This window comes from Anolis carolinensis, unplaced genomic scaffold (genome assembly GCF_035594765.1).
Source record: "Anolis carolinensis isolate JA03-04 unplaced genomic scaffold, rAnoCar3.1.pri scaffold_17, whole genome shotgun sequence".
NCBI lineage: Eukaryota > Metazoa > Chordata > Lepidosauria > Squamata > Dactyloidae > Anolis > Anolis carolinensis.
The window spans coordinates 2,063,196-2,082,214 of NW_026943827.1; the positions used below are offsets into that span (position 1 = coordinate 2,063,196).

The 19,019-nt window shown below is 44.7% G+C and overlaps 3 protein-coding genes across 4 annotated transcripts; all 3 read left to right on the plus strand.

The window, feature by feature from the left end:
* Positions 1 to 1,029: 1,029 nt before the first annotated feature.
* Positions 1,030 to 2,144, plus strand: LOC100560413 (cytochrome P450 2G1; the record flags this gene model as incomplete). The annotated part of the gene is made up of 2 exons (XM_062966093.1): positions 1,030 to 1,234; positions 1,898 to 2,144. Coding segments are annotated over 2 exons (414 nt in total), but the record flags the coding sequence as incomplete, so codon positions are not given.
* On the plus strand, positions 2,143 to 6,167 carry LOC134294557 (putative inactive cytochrome P450 2G1). Of its 2 annotated transcripts, XM_062966092.1 has the most exons (3): positions 2,143 to 2,686; positions 2,772 to 3,582; positions 5,395 to 6,167. In XM_062966092.1, exons 2-3 carry the CDS (start codon positions 3,444 to 3,446, stop codon positions 5,574 to 5,576), a joined length of 321 nt encoding a protein of 106 aa, XP_062822162.1. In that variant the 5' UTR covers positions 2,143 to 2,686; positions 2,772 to 3,443; the 3' UTR covers positions 5,577 to 6,167. The 2 variants fall into 2 exon arrangements, with proteins under 2 accessions (XP_062822162.1, XP_062822161.1); XM_062966091.1 differs by having other exon boundaries at positions 2,143 to 3,582.
* A 5,793-nt stretch (positions 6,168 to 11,960) lies between these two features.
* On the plus strand, positions 11,961 to 18,096 carry LOC134294608 (serum response factor-binding protein 1-like). The gene is made up of 3 exons (XM_062966178.1): positions 11,961 to 12,149; positions 13,863 to 14,435; positions 17,265 to 18,096. The coding sequence occupies exons 2-3, from the start codon at positions 13,865 to 13,867 to the stop codon at positions 17,381 to 17,383; spliced, it is 690 nt and encodes a 229-aa protein (XP_062822248.1). The 5' UTR covers positions 11,961 to 12,149; positions 13,863 to 13,864; the 3' UTR covers positions 17,384 to 18,096.
* The last annotated feature ends 923 nt before the right edge of the window (positions 18,097 to 19,019 follow it).

The window sequence follows — 19,019 nt, forward strand, 5'->3', positions numbered from 1 at the left end:
TGAGAATGGGCCAACGATGGTTTGAATTACATTGCCAGTTGCGCCCAGGGACAACGTTTCAATACTCGGTTCAAAAAGCGAGAACATTCTGAAACAATTCCGAAATAAGAATCATAACGAATTTTTGGACAACCCTAATGTCTACAGATGTCCAAAAGTCCCCGCCCCGCAAGTTTTGGGGAAGGGGCGGTGGGGGTGAGACCTGAGCCCCCATTTCTCTTGCTGGCACTAAGTCCCTGCCCCACAACTTTTCCAAGAGGGGCAGGGGGAGGTTGCTGGCCAATGGTGGCCACAGCTCCGCAGAAGAGCAGGACCCGAGCACCCAATTTTCTTGCAGGCACTAAGTCCCCGCCCCGCTAGTAGTGATAAAGGGGTGGGGGGAGGGTGCTGGCCAATGGCCAACTTTCACTTTGAAGAAAACACAATGGAAAAGTATATATGTCTTTCAATGAAGGAAAAAAGGGTTTCTTTCAGGTATCAGCAATGAAAATTCGCCTAAAATGAGCGGGTAAAGGAAACGTTCTGCCATTTGGTGAGCTGGCAGGGTAGAATGTGTTTTCCCATTATACCAAATGGGTCAATGAGTGAAGGAGAAGAAGGAGACACCATGGATTGGACTAAGATAAGAGAAGTGCAAGCTATTTGTGAGGCACCAACAACTAGTGATACCTTTACGGGGTTCTCTGGGAGCGAAGACTGGCAATCAGGAGATCCAACTGATTTTTGGGGAGATCTAAGTCTTGACAGTAGATGGAGGAATTGGAGGGAGAGTTGAAGGAATTCACATGAAGAGCTGGGAGCAGTTGTGGGAGATGATGATGGGGCGGTGGTCAGTTCATCCTCTGATGATGGTTTGTAGATAAAAGTGGGTTCAGGGGTGAGGGGTCTTTGTAGAAGGCAAGGTGTTGATGTGCTGTGTATTGGGAAAGTCTTGTAGTCTTGCTGCTGCCTGCTTCATGTTTAGACCTGCAGTTTGGACCTGAACTGGTTTGGCTGGAAACACTGCCAAGTGTTTGAAGACACTTTTAAGACTGGCCCTTTAAGGTTCTTATTCAGATTGTCTCATGGTGTGTTGTTCTTTCCTATTTTCAGGAAAAAAACAATTCAGACAGTGAATATAATATCAAGAACTTGCAGCTCAGCATTCTTAATCTGATTCTTGCTGGATCGGAGACAGGGAGTTGCACCCTGAAATATGGCTTCTTGTTTCTGACGAAATATCCTGAAGTGCAAGGTATTGTTGTTGTTGCTGCTGCTGCATTGACAGTTAGCCCGAATTGGCAGGTTGAACTATACTATGGTCAGTCTTTGCCAGAAGTAGACCATAGGGTCATCCCAGAAGATGTAGAGATCCCTAGAGATCATACTTCTCTTGGAGTCTCTAGATCCTCCAGCGGAAATTTATGGTGAGCTCCTTGTCAATTCTATGGTCAGGTTCCATAGAATCATAGAATAGTAGAGTTGGAAGAGACCTCATGGGCCATCTAGACCAACCCCCTGCTAAGAAGCACCCTACTTTCCTCTTTTCCACACTCATTTGAGGATAGTCAACCTGCTATAACCATGGGTTCTGCATCTAAGAGGCTTAGCCAATAATGGCTTAAAATATTTAAGGAAAAGGAAATCTTGATTTGGTGGATGCTAACAGATCCTCATTCTCTCTCCAGCACTTGTTTGAATTGTTTGCCATTTTGTATATGGGATGCCATTTTCCTACGCTACTATCGGCCGTGGAACCTCAGCATCTAAGTAGCCTGGGGGGAAAACTTTGGTGAATACTAAAGGCCCACAAAACTAAAAATATTTGACATAATCTTTTTTTACTATGTAACCTGAAGAATGTACTCATAGAAGAAACAAAAAACCCACAACAGTTAATCATATATATCTTTAACAGCAAAAGTGCATGAAGAAATTGATCGAGTGATTGGCCATGATCGTGTCCCAAACACTGAAGACCGGAGGCAGATGCCCTATACAGATGCCGTTATCCACGAAGTGCAGAGATGCAGTGATGTTCTTCCTATGAGTGTGGCCCATATGGTTACTTGTGACACTGAGTTCCGAGGATATCTAATCCCTAAGGTACAAGAGGATGTTTTTTAAAAAAAGAAAGTTCAACCATAAATCACAAGAAAAGTTATTTATGTTATGATTGAGCCTCATGGCTCTGTTATTGACAGACGTGGGCGTAAGACTCCTCGAGAGTCAGATACTCTCGAGGAGCGAGAAAGAAAAAGACTGTGAGACATTTTTGCAGCACCATCTGACGAAGAGTCTTTTGAGGGGTTTACGGAGAGAATGGAGGAGGGGCTGGTTAGCTCGGAGGAGGATGAGATGGATTGGACTCGGGTAAGGGAGCAATTGGGTGCCACTGGCCATGATGGGATAGAAGATGAATGGGGACCTTCAGGATTAGACCCAGGGCTTAGCTGGAGGGATGGGACGGGATCCACAGCTGGAGATGCTGTGGGGCGTAGTCAGAGGTGTTCCAGCTCTGATGAGGAAAGTGATGAGGAAACGCCCGGGTTAAGGAGGACAGCTGACAGTGATGAAGATTTGTAACTGGCATAAAATGGGGCTTGGGAGCAATTGCAAATTGCGTTGGGCAAGGTAATCTGGACAAACGCTTGGGATCTGTGTGGGACGCTTTCCTGAAGACTGGTGTGTTTTCCTGTGCTGATACGTAAGTTGTTTTGGAATTCAGGGTCAGACGGCGGGAGGAATTGTGTGGGCATTTGTTTGTGCAAACCTGTGCTTACTCTTATTAGCTTGACCTTCCGTCGTCTTCTTGACGGACGCCATCTCCTGCTTTGAAAACTCGGACTGAACTGACCACGGCTTGTCTTCCCCCTTCTTGGACTTGGAAACTACAAACGTCTGCTTCTGGCTTTGATCTACGGAAAGGAACTGGGTCTACTCTACTGCTACAATCCTTGGCTGATCTGTTCGTGTTGGAAATCCTGTCTGTGTGTGTGTGGGAGCGACGCAAGTTACTCTAAGCACAGTGTTGGCAGCAGAGAGGAATCTGCTGCCAATTAGTTGCATTCTTTTGTATCTTTTGTTCCTCGGCTTTTGTTTTGTTTATCCCCAGGCTGAAGCAAGCAGTTTGTTTTTACCCGGATTAAACTCCGGTTTAATCCAGTTTATCTTTTGAACGTTTTTCCTTGTTCCTTTTTTGCTCCTAAAGGCTAAAACTGCCTGGCCCTTGTATTTTACGGGCATTTTTGAGTTCTGTAATCCAATAAACTCTGTTATCTTGAACCTTGTGGCGTTCTGTCCTTGACAATTTAAGTGCAGAGCCAAGCTCAGGTAAACCCAACTGTCCCACCATCTTTACATAGAACATTGAAATGGAGCTCATGGACCAGGAGTGGATAGAAGAATGCTATGCAAGTTGCATTTTGCAATTCTGAACTCATCACTCTTCTCCTTCCCAGGGGATGACAGTCTACCCAATACTCAGCACTGTCTTGCATGACCCCACAATGTTTAAAAGCCCCAATGTTTTCAACCCAGAAAACTTCTTGGATGAGAATGGACGCTTCAAGAAGAATGATGCCTTTGTGCCTTTCTCCTCAGGTAGTATTCTCCTAAACACAGCATGAGGAAAAGGATCAGATGCTTCTTTGTTTGCTTGTTTTTAAAGCGTGTGACTTCTTGTGTTTTTAGCCTTCTTATTCTCCCACAACAAGCATGCAAAATTATGTAAGGGTTAAGGGCCTCCTCATATACTCTGTGGACTGCATTTCATCTATATATATAAAAGAGTGATGGCATCACGGCGACCCACAAAACAACAAAACTACAGGCCCCCCAACCTCGAAATTTGACAACACAACCCATCATCCACGCCTCTAGGTTGATACAACAAAAAGAAAAGAAAAATAAAGTCCTAATTAGAGAGAGAGGAATAATTGCTTTTATCCAATTGCTGCCAGTTAGAAGGCTCAGCTCCTCCAACTTGGTCTCCTAGCAACCCAATAAAAATAATAATAAACACTAAAAATTAATACAATAAAATACTATAATAATAGAAAATAACTAAAAATAATACAAGAAAATAATAAAATATAATAATTAAAAATATAACTTACAATAAAATTAATAAAAAATTGCAAATAATGTCAAATAAAAATTACACAACAATTTTTAACCAATACCACCACCACTTTGCCACAGCAACGCGTGGCCGGGCACAGCTAGTGATTTTATAATATTAGTTGTACATTTCTTTTGTTTCCTTGGGCAAGCTCTATTTTTACACTGCTTACAATAGGCCAGTGGAGATCCCTTCCAGGAATTTCATGTAATGCAATTTTTGCGTATAATCAGAAAACCTGGGGGTTTTTTTGTTTTTTTTTAAAGTAGTCTCCATAAACTGTATTTGGATTTAGAGATACAAGTGTGTAGGATTCCCCAAATGAACAATGAGACCATCCACAAACCCATAGCAAGGTGGAGATGAGGGAAATCTTTTAGAAGTAAATATAAGACAATGAGATGGCTGGTGGTTGAAAGGGAAAGGCCACAAAAAGACAAATGCTTCTTCTACACTGCCATTTAAAATCCAGATTATCTGCTTTGATAATTTGGATTATATGGCAACTAGCTGTGCCCGGCCACGCGTTGCTGTGGCGAAGTCTGGTGGTATGGGAAATAAGGAACTTGAGGAACTGGTGGTTAAGGTAAAGGGTAAAGGTTTTCCCCTGACATTAAGCCCATTATAAATGGGTTATATAGCTGTGTGGAAGCACCTTGAGTCTACACTGCCATATAATCCAGTTGAAATTAGATAATCTGTATCTTATAGACAGTGTGAAAGAGGCCTAAGTGAGGCCTGATTCTGCCTGTCCCCTGGGCTGAGTGGGTTGCTAGGAAACCAAGTGGGCAGAGCTTAGCCCTCTAAACTGGCAGCAATTGGATAAAAACAATTATTGCTCTCCCTCTAATTAGGACTTTATTTTTCTTTTCTTTTTGTTGTATCAACCTAGAGGCGTGGATGATGGATTGTGTTGTCAAATTTCGAGGTTGGGGGGCCTGTAGTTTTGTTGTTTTGTGGGTCGCCATGATGCCATCACTCATTTATATATATAGAAGATGTAGACTCATATAATCCAGTTCAAAGCAGGTAATGTAGACTATCTGATTTGATAATCTGGATTATATGGCAATGTAGAAGGGGCCAAAAATGCTATGGCAAGAAAAGGTGATTTGAAGTGAAAAGACTCTTTGGTTGCATCTCAGGAGGCATCTGATCAGAAAGCTTGATGTGTTTCTCCTTGCCTGCAGAGAAATTCTGTTGTTGTTGTTGTTGTTGTTGTTGTTGTTGTTGTTCTTCTTCTTCTTCTTCTTCTTCTTCTTCTTCTTCTTCTTCTTCTTCTTCTTTTTCAGGGAAACGGAACTGCTTGGGCGAATCCTTGGCCCGCATGGAGCTTTTCCTCTTCTTCACCACCATCCTGCAGAGTTTCCAACTGAAGTCCCTTGTGCCTCCTGAAGATATTGACCTCACTCCTCAGAAAAGCGGTTTTACCAACATCCCGCCCTTTTGCCATCTCTCCGTCATCCCACGCTGACCCCAAGGTCCCTTTCTCCCTCAGAAGCTGCATTGACAGACACCACAAGAAGAATCATAGAATCGTAGAGTTGGAAGAGACCTCATGGGCCATCCAGTCCAACCCACTGCAAGAAGCAGGAAAAAGTAGAAAGAAGGGGATTTTCTCTGTTTCCTGGCTCTCATAAAAAGGACTGATTTTTTTTTTAAAGATATATGGCTTCTGAATTTCACCCCCTTGTTAGGACTTGTTGTCTTGAGGCATTCCCAGTGCGGTAACAAGGATGCTTTTGACCCATTCTAGCACTTGAATCCCACCCAAGGGAGAAAGGTAAAGGTCAAGGTTTCCCCTGACGTTAAGTCCAGTCGTGTCCTACTCTGGGAGTTGGTGCTCATCTCCATTTCTAAGCCGAAGAGCCGGCGTTGTCCGTAGACACCTCCAAGGTGGCCAGCTTGACTGCATGATAGAAATAATCAAACGGTTATGCACTCATAACTGTTCTCACAAATTCCAAATTAGATAATTTCAAGGCAACTTCAATACTTTATAAGCAATGGATATAGAGACATAATTAAAATTTAAGAGGCATCACCTTCTTCTGATTCTTCAGGAAATAGGAGTAATAATAATAATAATAATAATAATAATAATAATAATAATAATAATAATAATAATAATAAAGTCACAATATGGCCCATATATCTAACAGAGTTTACCCTGAACTGGATCCTTTCTTTGTTAAACTTGATGCTTTTGACACGTGCTGTTTCCATTATCTGATGTAAAATCTATTGCGCCAAATTGCTATGTGTGTGTGTGTAAAGAAATCCTTGCAAAGTTGCTTGCAAAAGATCTCTGCAAAAAGGGAGATGAGTTTTTGTAGAGGCAAGCCACGCCTCAAACAATGTATCAGTTTGCTGGCAGATGGCTGGGTTTGTCAGTTGGTAATCTGAGCTTGCGGGGAGAGCACAGAAATGGAGAAGTTCACTAGCTACGGTCAAGTAGCAGTTTGAATATGCTATGCTGTAAATAGAATGCTGATGTTATTGATCTTATGCAACTACATGGACATTGTATGATTGCAGAAGTGTTTTATATTTCAACTCAACAAGCAAGAGTAAAGTTCTTTTGTTCTTTCAATTCCTCTGCCTGGTGTGAGTCTTTTGCACATGTTGTTAACTGGACGCTGCTGGATTCCGCTATACTCGTTAATAAAATGTTATGGTTGAGCCTTCTGGCTCCGATACTAGGAGACGAGGTCGTAAGACTCCTCGAGAGTCAGACTCTTTTGAGGAGCGCGAAAGGAAACGGCTCCGAGACTTATTTGCAGAACCAACAGACGAAGACTCCTTTGAGGGTTTTACAGAGGGAATGGAGGAAGAGATGGTTAGCTCAGAGGAGGATGATATGGAATGGACTCGTGGGAGGGAGGATTTGGGTGTCACCGGCAATGATAGCATGGGAGGCGACTGGCGGGTTGCAGGATCGGACCCATGGATGGGCTGGAGGGATGGAGCGGGATCCACAGTCAAAGGTGTTTTAGCTCTGATGAGGATGATGATGAGGAGGCACCTGGAATTAGGATAGCAGCTGACAGCGATGAGGAGTTATGAACTGGCATAAAATGGGGTTTAGGATCAATGGCTAATTGCATTGGGCAAGGTAATCTGGACGAACGCTTGGGCTCTTGTTGGGGAACTTCCTGAAGACGGGTGTGATTCGTTGCTGAATACGTAAGTTACCAAGGACATTGGGCATAGACGGCGGGAGGAACTGTGTGGGGTTTTTCTGTGCAACTTGTGTTTAATCTTGATAGCTTGGACCTCCGTCGTCTTTTTGACGGACATTATTTGCCTACTCTGGATTGACGCTGGAATGACTGACTGACTACGACTCTGGACTATCCCTTCTGTGGAACTTGTGGAACCTTAGACGTCTGCACTTGGCTTTCGACCTCGGACCGGATTTGGACCCTGCTGTTACCCTGATTGATGTGCCTGGACCCGGATTTCGCTCGTTGCACGGAGGAGTAAACAGCCTGAGTTACTCATCTGTAGCTCTTGAGTAGCAGAGGGGAATCTGCTGCTAGGTTTTGTGTTCGTTTTGACCTTTTGTTTACCAGTATTTGTTTGTTTAATTGCCAGGCTGAAGTAAGCACTTTTGTTTTAACCCGGATTAAACTTCTGTTTAATCCGGTTTATTCTTTTGAACTGTTTAAACTCAAACGAAGCTATTTTTGTTACTTTTCACACTGAAGTCAAGTGTTTGCCTAGTCTTTTGTTTCTTACGGGCAATTTTTAGTTCTGTAACCTCAATAAACTGTGTTGTATCCTATTTGGTGGCGTTCTGTCTCTGACATAAAATCTCATCATGTTGTTTACTTGTCTCAGCTGCTATAATCATATCATCAGCAATCATAATATACACCTTTTATATGCCCAAATGTTTCTTGATTTTTCTGTTGAAAAACCTCACTTGAGGATTTAAGCTCAAATGGTAAACGATTAAAACAATACCTCCCCCACGGCGTATTGAATGTACATAATCTGGATGATGCTTTATCTAGTTTTACCTGCCAACAGCCATCTTTCTCATCTATTATTGTGAAGATTTTCTTTCCAGCTAGGCGACTTAGAACTTCCTCAACTGTTGGGATGGTATGTTGTCTCCGCACTGCCTTATTTAGACCTCGCAGATCAAGACATATACGCAGAGACCCATTCTTTTTTTCAGTGATAACAAGACTACTCACCCAATCTGTGGGCCCTACCACTTTTGTTATAACTCCCATATTTTCCATCTGATTAGCCTATCATGTATGGCAAAGGGCACTCTCTTACATCCTTGGATCACGGGAACCACTGTTGGATCAGTGTGAATGTGGTGATGTCCTTGAAACTCACCAAGACCCTGGAATACTTCTGGATATAAGCGGAGCAATTTTTCTTGTGTTAATAACCCCTCTGTCTGTATCAGATCTACCCTACGAATTAAACCCAAATTCTCACAAGCTGGTCTGCCTAATAATGTTGTTGAGCAATCTGTCACATAAAACAATAGATTATACACTCCTTTTGCTGTTATACAATCAAACTCAACTGCTCCCATTGGTTGTATTTTTGTTCCCCCATATGCTACCAGCACTACATTAGTTTTGCACCGGGTATTCTAGAAAATATACTAAATGGTAACACATTTGCTTCAGCTCCAGAATCTAATGTAAACTTAATTATACAGTCTCTTATGGAAATATCAGCATACCATCCTGCCTTGTTTGTTATCAATGGGAATCCCTGTCATAACCTATGGGTGCGAGAGAGAGCTGGACCATAAGGAAGGCTGAGCGAAGGAAGGAAGAGAGGCGCTTTGCAAATGTGGTGTTGGAGGAAAGTCCTGAGAGTGCCTTGGTCCGCGAGAAGATCCAACCAGTCCATCCTCCAGGAAAGAAAGCCAGGCTGCTCACTGGAGGGAAGAAGATGAGAGGCAAAGATGAAGGACTTTGGCCACATCATGAGAAGACAGGAAAGCTTGGAGAAGAGAAGGACGCTGGAGAAAATGGAAGGAAAAAGGAAGAGAGGCCGACCAAGGGCAAGGTGGGTGGGTGGTCTCCTTGAAGGGACTGGCTCCACCTTGAAGGAGCTGCGGGTGGCCACGACTGCCGACAGGGAGCTCTGGCCTGGGATGGTCCACGAAGTTACCAAGAGGCGGAAGCGACTGAGCAAATAAACATCAAAGAATCAGTCAAAACTGGGCATCTTTATACAGTAAGGTTCACATAGGCTAACTATTTATTTATTTATAATGTCAGAAGTGAACCGAAGGTACAAGTTGTAATGTATTTGAAAACACAAACTTTTTTAAAAGAACAGCAGCAGCAGTAGATCTTAGAAAACTATTTCTTGATTTAAGGCGTTGGCGTGCTGCCTGATACCCGAACGGGGGTGGGCCGGGGATGTCAACGCCTTGGTCCTTGGGGGACATGAGAGAAGCCGCCCCGCAGGATCGTGACACATCCAGGCATCCCCTGGGCAACGTCTTTGTAGAAGGCTGATTCTCTCACAACCAGAACCGACTTACAACAGGCTAACACATGAGTCCCCTGATGGGTGAGAAGGGCGGGGTAGAAGTGATGTAATAATAAATAACACTGACTTCTATTCAAATTTTCCCGCCCCATGTTCCCATTGGCTGCAGCTGGTGGCTCCTGATTGGCCAGGAGGCGCACCTTGCTGATTGGGCCAGGCTTCCCCGAGGCCTCCAATGGAGGGGAGAGGGAGGGCAGGAGGCAGGGGAGGGGGGGCTAGGTCCGCCCTGTGGATTATGCTGATGTTTAGCCACAGACAATGAACCTTTGGACATTTGAATAAGAGGATGGCGGTGGTATTGAGTCCAGGGAGACTTGCCAGGCACAAACGTCCTTCCAGGATGGGGACAATGACAAGTCCATGTGTGTCCATAGGGATCCTGGGTGGATCCTCAGGGTCCCGGTTCAGCCTCCTGTCCCTCTGATGTTGGTGTTATCCTGAGGGGAAGTTGCGGGTGACTGGCTGGGAAGCAGGACGGTCCTTTGTCTACTGGAAAGAGACTGAGAAGCAGCTCCAGGCGGGAGGGATCCCTGGGCAGGGGTTTTCAGAGTTCATCCGTGCCTTGCCTTCAGAGTATTATATCTAAATCCATAATAAAAACCAAAACCCATATGTGTGTATGTGGCACATGTGTCCGCTCACACAGACAGCCTCTAGCCTCCACAAGCAGGCTACACTCCCCACTGCTCAAAACCCAGCAAGTCACTACTTTGCACTGACATTGAGGTTACAGCGAGCACCATCAACATATACCCCAACCCCTGCCAATGTCCTCCCCAAACACTACAAACCACCATCCAAGGAATACTTTCATTTGGGGACAATTTCATCCTACATTTTGCTATTTCTTCCACCACAGGCAGGCATTCCAGGGTTCTCCATTGCTATGGAATTTGCATGACCCCGCCTACTGCTCTTGCACCGCAGGCAGGCATCCCAAGGTTCTCCATTGCTGTGGAATTTGCATGACCCCGCCTACTGCCCTTCCCTTTCAAATCTGTCTGCAAAACAAACAACAGAATTGAGCTGCAACTAAACTTACTGCAGGAGTTTGGGAGATTTAAGTTGTAGTTTAGCCTGCATCAAGTCAGACCATTGTGACTCCTACTGGAGAATTTTTAGGAGTTATAGTTCACCTACACCCAGAACGCTATAAACCTAAACAATGATGGGTTTGGACCATATTTCCCATCCATACCTGATATGACCAGATTTGACTACTGGTGGGTTTCGAGGGGAATTGACCTGGACATTTAGGAGTAGTAGGTACTGGGATTTATAGGTAACCTCCAATGAATAAGTACTTCGAACCCCACCGATGATGGACCAGGACCAAACTTTCCACACAGAGCCCCCATAACCAATACAACCTAATGGACAAGCTGGGGGGAAAGAAAGTTATAGTTCACCTGCATCCAGAGAAACAGTGACCCCCACCGACAATGGACCATGACCACACTTCGCACAGAGAACCCTCATGACCAACTGAACATACTGCAGGTGTTAGTGAGAAGCCAGGCAGTGACCACCCAATGACATATCTGGACCACACTTGGTACACAGATCCAAAATGCCCAACTTTTCATACTGACAGGGTTTCGGGAAGATTGAGCCACGCTTCTAGGAATTGTAGTTCACCCACTCCAAACACAATACATAACATTGAAAGACAAATAAGGCCATTCTCAAATGACCCGGGCACCGCCGGGTCCCCAAGCTAGTATTCTATAGAAACAGAGAGAGAAAGGCTAGGACATAGGGCTCATGCATTATTTCATATGATATTATAGGGTGCTCCCCCATGCAGATAAGGAAATGGTAAAGGAAGTCACAATCAAGTGTCATGCACAAAGATTGAGAGATAAAGTGAAATCAAAGAGAATAAGTGGCATGGAATCATCTTTATTTCATTAATTCATAAGAAGGGGAAGAAGCTGATTTGTCTTGTTCTATTCGGGGTGGGGGGTATGTGTTGTAATGTTCGATATCAAAAACAGTGTAGAAATGCAGGACTGGAGCCAGAGTGGGCCTTCGTTGGGAGCAATAGCTAGCTGGATAATGTCTGGATGGTGCTGCTTAACTTGGGTGAGAAAGCCAAGCTGAGACCACTGGGGTCCCAAAGGATGGAGACCACCTTGGTCATGAAGGGTGGAGAACACCCGTGGTGACTTCTCTTTAGCGGCCCTTCCCTCCTTGGTGTGCCTTGGCAGGCCCCAGCCCCTGGCTTCAGTGCCCCTCCTTGCCAACGCCATCCCTTTCAATGCCCTTCCTTCCCTTTCAGGCGCAGCTGTGATGACCATTGTGAGTCCCTGCCGGAGTCAGCAGGTGTCCAGCCAATCAGCAAGTGGCTTGAGCCACAGGAAGGAAGGTGCATAGGGCATGATGAAAGCACAGGCAGCTGGAGGAAGGCAAGAGAGACAATGGGAGGAACACTCAAGGCAAACAGACCTAGAAGAAGAGCAAGGCAAAGACTGCAGCTGGAGCTCATAGAAGGAATCAAAAGCAGAAGGTATGAGGAGCCAGCCTTGTTCCTGTTGTAGCTCAGCAAGCGGCAGAGGATTTTTCTGACATGTCTGAGGATGAGGGTTTTGATGGGTTTCAAAGTGATGACTATGTCAGTGCTAGGAGAGAATTGCTGGCAGTTGAGGCCGATGTTTTGCATTCCTATGATTGTTCAAGTGAAACCCGTTTTCTGGAAAATGGCCGTCGCTCAATGGGGAGTTTTCCCGAGGAGCCAGATTAGGTTTGAGAACAGAGGGAGTGAAAAATAAACTAATTAGACATTCGGAGAGAGTCCGTGAGAAGACCTTGAAGTCCAGGTGCATTCGGCATGATCTCATGACTACTTGGTTGGGCTTATTTTAAATGTTGTTGGCTTTATGCCTCTCAGAGGAGACAACGTTGCCAAGGGATGGGATGGCTCTCCTGTCTTCCACTGCTCTCAAGTTCATGTTTCAAGTATCAACAAGTCCCTGCTCTCGTTCATGCCTTTGTTCGTTGAAGGGTTTAGCTTTGAGAAGTTCCTGTTGCCTTGTTCATGGACTTAAGTTTGAAGTATTGCTGTGGATTTTGGCACTTTTGACTTGGGTTATTGCTATTTTGTATTTGCTATTCTTGACCCTTTTGGAATTGCTCTTTTCCCCCTTTTTACCTGCTTTCTTCAATAAGCATTCTTAGATAGAACTATTGGACTTGTGTGTGGTGCTGAGTGAAAAGGCGTTTCAGTGCTAGAGCGCAACACTTCCTGCCTCCTGTCCTCTGTTCGGTTGATTTCCCGAAGCAGTCCCTCAATGTTTCCCTTGTTGTATCCCAGCCACAGGCTGGCCAGATTCAGGATGAAGATGAAGGGGATCCTGGTTTTGGGATTCAAGATCAGCAGTCTGAGGCTGAAGTCAGCTCAGAGATGCAGTTTCAGTTTGAGCAGGATGAACTGCTGATTCCAGGAGAAACAGATAACGGTCAGGCTGACATTCTTCTCTTGAGAAATGATGAGGGAGAAACTTCAGCCTTGGAAAATAATGAGGGTGACGGTTTAGCTCCTGACCAGGTGCAAGAAAACGGTAGCACAAGCAATGAGTTATCTAGAGAGGACCGTTTGTCTTGGATGGGTTCCCAGGTCCATAGAAGTGAGCGTTTAGCTCGCAAACGAGAGTCTAGCTGTGGGAAGAGAAATGCATTCCTGAGTTGTTATTAAAGTATGCTTTCACAGATTATTCTTTGTCAGAGCAATTCATCGCTTTATCTGTGTGGATGTTTTACCTTGCCAGCGTTCTTGGATCCTTGGGCCTTGTTCTCCGGACTCTATGGACTAATACCATGCCTTATGGATTATCTTGGATTCTTGGACCTTGTTCTTTGAACTCTATGGACTAATTCTTTGCCTTATGGATTATTGTACTTGCCATGCTGTTTGAACCTATGGACCTAGCCTTTTTGGATCATTAGACATTTAGATACATTGTGCCTCTATTGGAGCTATTGACTCTTTCACTACAACTTTGAATTACCTTTTGATTGATTGCTTGATTTATATTCTGCTTTGCTTAATAAAAAATGGGCTGTTTGCATCCAGAACCCTTGTGGAGCAACTGGTTGTTGTTTGTTGGGACCATCCAATGCTGGGAATGAATAGGCAGGAAGAGAGGACGGGTGGGAAGCAGGGCCTCTGTCCTCCTTTGTTGGGTTGCCTTCATGGGTGTCTCTGACTTTCTCTTCCTTCCAGCCATGGCTTCCAAGGCAAAGGCACTGGCCAAGCCAGCAGTGGCCAAGACAGCATTGGCCAAGCCAGCAGTGGACAAGCCAGCAGCGGACGAGCCAGCAGCGGACGAGCCAGCAGCGGACGAGCCAGCAGCAGACAAGCCAGCAGTGGACAAACCAGCAGTGGCCAAGACAGCAGCGGCCAAGCCAGCAGCAGCCAAGCCAACAGTGGACAAACCAGCAGCAGACAAGCCAGCAGTGGACAAACCAGCAGTGGCCAAGACAGCATTGGCCAAGACAGCATTGGCCAAGCCAGCAGCAGCCAAGCCAACAGTGGACAAGCCAGCAGCAGACGAGCCAGCAGCAGACAAGCCAGCAGTGGACAAGCCAGCAATGGACAAACCAGCAGCAATGGCAGACACAAAGGGCAAAGGTGGCAAAGCAAGAGCTAAAGAAACTGCCCAAAAGATCCACCAGCGGACATCAGCCATGGCCACTAACTTCCCTTTCAACATGGCTTCTCCCAAGAAACTGTGGACCGGTCTTCAGGTTGCTGCAGCCATCGGTGTTATCGTCTTTATCATCTCGATCTCCATCTGTGAGTCTCACTCTCAGTTTAGGGCAGTGGTTCCCAACCAGTGGTTCATAGACTACCATTGGTCTGCAAGAACTAAAATAGAGTCTGCGAAACATTTAAAATTGTAAACCTTTATTCATTTTAATGAATCCTTTTCTATGTGGGCAGCGCAGGAGGCCGGGAGGAGGGCAAGCGATCGGTGTCAGGTGTCACGTTCTCACACCACCCAACGTCAGTCAGTCACACACATCCTTTTGTCTTGCTTGGCTGTGTCAGTACTAATTTGCTGTTTGGTGATTTGATGGCTCCAGTAGTTTTACTGACCGTGAGTCATAGAATCATAGAATAGTAGAGTTGGAAGAGACCTCCTGGGCCATCCAGGCCAACCCCATTCTGCCAAGTAGCAGGAAATCGCATTCAAAGCACCCCCGACAGATGGCCATCCAGCCTCTGCTTAAAAGCCTCCAAGGAAGGAGCTTCCACCACGGCCTGGGGGAGAGAGTTCCACTGCCGAACAGCCCTTCTCACAGGGAGGAAGTTCTTCCTGATGTTCAGGTGGAATCTCCTTTCCTGTAGTTTGAAGCCATTGTTCCATTGCATCCAAATCTGCAGGGCAGCAGAAAACAAGCTTGCTCCCTCCTCCCTATGACTTCCCTTCACGTATTTGTACATGGCTATCATGTCTCCTCTCAGCCTTCTCTTCTGCAGGCTAAACATGCCCAGTTCTTTAAGCTGCTCCTCATAGGGCTTGTTCCCCAGACCCTTAACCATTTTAGTTGCCCTCTTCTGGACGCTTTCCAGCTTGTCAACATCTCCCTTCAACTGCGTTGCCCAGAATTGGACACAGTATTCCAGGTGTGGTCTGACCAAGGCAGAATAGAATAAGGGGGAGCATAACTTCCCTGGATCTAGATGCTTTTCCCCTATTGATGCAGGCCAGAATCCCGTTGGCTTTTTTAGCTGCCGCATCACATTGCTGGCTCATGTTTAACTTGTTGTCCACGAGGACTCCAAGATCTTTTTCGCACACACTGCTGTCTAGCCAGGCGTCCCCCATTCTGTATCTTTGATTTCCATTTTTTCTGCCGAAGTGAAGTATCTTGCATTTGTCCCTGTTGAACTTCATTTTGTTAGTTTCGGTCCATTTCTCTAGTCTGTTAAGATCGTTTTGAATTCTGCTCCTGTCTTCTGGAGTGTTAGCTATCCCTCCCAGTTTTGTGTCATCTGCAAACTTGATGATCGTGCCTTCTAACCCTTCGTCTAAGAACAGAACCGGGCCCAGAATGGCCCTGCTGATGGTACTCCACTCTTGACTTCTTTCCAGGATTAACATGACATTAACATTAAGGTGAGCACCCTTTAGGTTCGTTCGCTTAGCCAATTACAGATCCACCTAACCGTAGTTTTGTCTAGTCCTCATTTTACTAGTTTGTTTGCCAGAAGGTCGTGGGGGACTTTGTTGAAGGCCTTACTGAAATCCAGGTACGCTAAATCTACGGCGTTTCCTTTATCTGTTTATATATATATATATATAACAGATAAAGGAAATCTTTTTGATACATCACAACAATTAACTGAAGCTGGTGCAAAATGCGGCCAGCGAGGTGGCGTATCATCCCAATTCTACAACAGCTGCACTGGCTACCGATTGAGTACCAGATTACTTTCAAGGTGCTGGTACTAACTTTTAAGGCCTTACATGGTTTGGGGCCGGCATACCTGAGGGCCCGCTTATCCCCCTACCAACCCCAGAGATTACTTCGGTCCAAATACCAAAATTTGCTTGAAGTCCCTAACATCCGGACTTATTGTTTGTCTTCCACTAGGCAGAGAGCCTTCTCGATTGTAGCCCCTCATTTATGGAATGCCTTGCCAGTTGAAACTCGAACTATCCGAGACCTACTTGCGTTTCAGAAAGCTTGTAAAACCTTTCTCTTCTGACAAGCTTTCAATGGGTGAAAACTCGGGGCTATGTCTGTTCTTATTGTTATTTTAAAGCTAATTGTATTGTTTTTATCTACTTCTGTAAACCGCTCCGAGCCAAATTGGGAGTAGCGGTATACAAGTCCAATAAATAAATAAATATCCTGGGTCTGTCTATTTTGGATTTGACCTCCCCCCCCCCCCCCGCACCTTCTATCTATATATATAAAAGAGTGATGGCATCACAGCGACCCACAAAACAACAAAACTACAGGCCCCCCAACCTCGAAATTTGACGACACAACCCATCTTCCACGGCTCTAGGTTGATACAACAAAAAGAAAAGAAAAATAAAGTCCTAATTAGAGGGAGAGGAATAATTGCTTTTATCCAATTGCTGCCAGTTAGAAGGCTAAGCTCCTCCAACTTGGTCTCCTAGCAACCCAATAAAAAATAATAAAAAACACTAAAAATAATTAAAAATGCTAAAAAAATTAATACAATAAAATACTATAATAACAGAAAATAACTAAAAATAATACATGAAAACAATAAAATATAATAAATAAAGAGATAACTTACAATAAAATTAATTTAAAAATACAAATAACGTCAAATAAAAATTACACAACAATTTTTAACCAATACCACCACCACTTTGCCACAGCAACGCGTGGCCGGGCACAGCTAGTTTTTTATATTCTTCTCTCAATAAACATTTTATTCCTGGACTACTGGCCTCTGGTGTGGTACTGGGTGAACGGGTGCCTCAGTGCTAGGGTGCAACAATGCCAAAGGGCCACATATATGATCTCAGTGCTGAAAGGGGGATCCTTGGGGCCATCTAGTTCAACGCCAGGACTCCCTTCTAACAGGCAGTTCTTGTCATGACAACAAGAATTCATCCTTTTCTCTCATCAACTTTAGATATCTTTTTGACAAGTGCAAACAAACTACGCTCCATTGAAAAACCTATGAATCACCTGAAGCATACGATGTCAATTGGAATGAGAAATAGAAATATGAACTATGCAAACTGTAAGTAGACAATGGCCCACAGTTCTTCTTTTCAGGTTGGTTTAGGGAAGGGAAGTGCCTTTGTCTCCGAGGGGAGATCAGGTGTCCCTTGTTTTAAGGGATGGCCCTTGTATTGGAGCGGGTTTTGGGCAGTTTCTGGACTGCCATTCACTGCTTTTCTTGCTTTGGGCCTGACTTTGCAGCCTCCTCCCCAATTATCATCTTCTTTCTCAATAAAACGCAATGTATATATGTATGTATGTGGTTTGTACCACAAGGGCTCCACTGTGACTTGATGGGTCTGGATCAAACTTACTCTTTGTTATCTGACTTAAAATAATTAAGGGGACTGAATTAAAAGAACTACCCTTTTTGGGCCCAGAGCAGAGGGAAAGGAAAGGAATGAAGCGGATTGGCTGTGACCAGGTGAAGTGGCCCTGTGTCATGTAACTAAGAACGAAAGGGGGCAAAGCAGATTGGCTGCTGCTAGGTGATGTGTGTATAAGGGGAAAGAAGGAAGCAAGGAAATACTCATCTTTCTTTTGTTCCCCTCAAACGCCTTATCGAGAACATGAGAAATTTCCACCATGTTTTTGAATATCAACATCTACAATGTGTAATGGCAGCAATTTCCCAGTGTGTGGTGTATATCACTATACATTCCAATTAGCACCAACTGCTCCCCACTTAAAACCTATATTAACAAAATGAAAAATTTAAAATCATAATGAACTTCCCATGGCCTCCTTAAAGGCACATGATGGAAATATTGTTGTCCTTCCACTAATGTTGTCGAGCAAATCCCCCTCCCAGATGTTTCTCCTGAGAGACCTTGCTCAAAGCCTCTAGACCAGGAAGCAGCTTGGGATTTTGGAGTTAAATTTGGTTTTTGGGACCCCAAGCTTGTCCCTTCGTGGTCGCCAAAATGTTGTCGAGCAAATTTAGGGCGATGCCCTCTGACCGCAGGATTCGATCCTGGCCAGTGTGGGCACTGCGAATTAAAACCCTATTTCCCACAATAATCTCACCCAGATCTTGAAGAGAGAGAACTGAGTTGTCTTTATTTCAAATTAGCTGACGCGGATGTCAAGACGCAATCGTTCGCAGTGATGACATGTCACATAATACAGTGCAGCAATTTTTATAAGCAAAAAGACAGGCGGAGCAATTCAAATCTCCCTCCCCGCCTTTCCCCGCCCAGTTCCACTCTGATTGGCTCTTTGACTGGGTGGCTTGAAATCCCCCCAATCAGATAGCTTCCTACAGTCTACCAATCAGGGACAAGGGGCGGGCTGAGCAGCGATTAATGGACAGCCAAGCAGATTATGAAAAGGATGGATGAGTCAATATGTCCAATCTACATATGTGTCTGACACGCTGCTCTGGTTTATTGACAAAGGGAGAGCTGTTTCCTGAATAATTGTGTGGATGAAGGGTGAGCTATTCTTCCTTCTGATGGCCTGCTCCGAACTCAGAAGGGGGAACAGCCCGAATAATTGTCCATGCAAGGGTAGGTGATAATCTCCTCTGGGCAGGGTACTCCAGCCCATCTGGGGGGGGGGGGGCTGTCTGCACGTAGCTGAGTCAAACCTCAGTCACTCTATTTTTTCATATATGAGGCATTTTGGGAAGGGAGACATATAGGAATACATTCATAGAATCAGA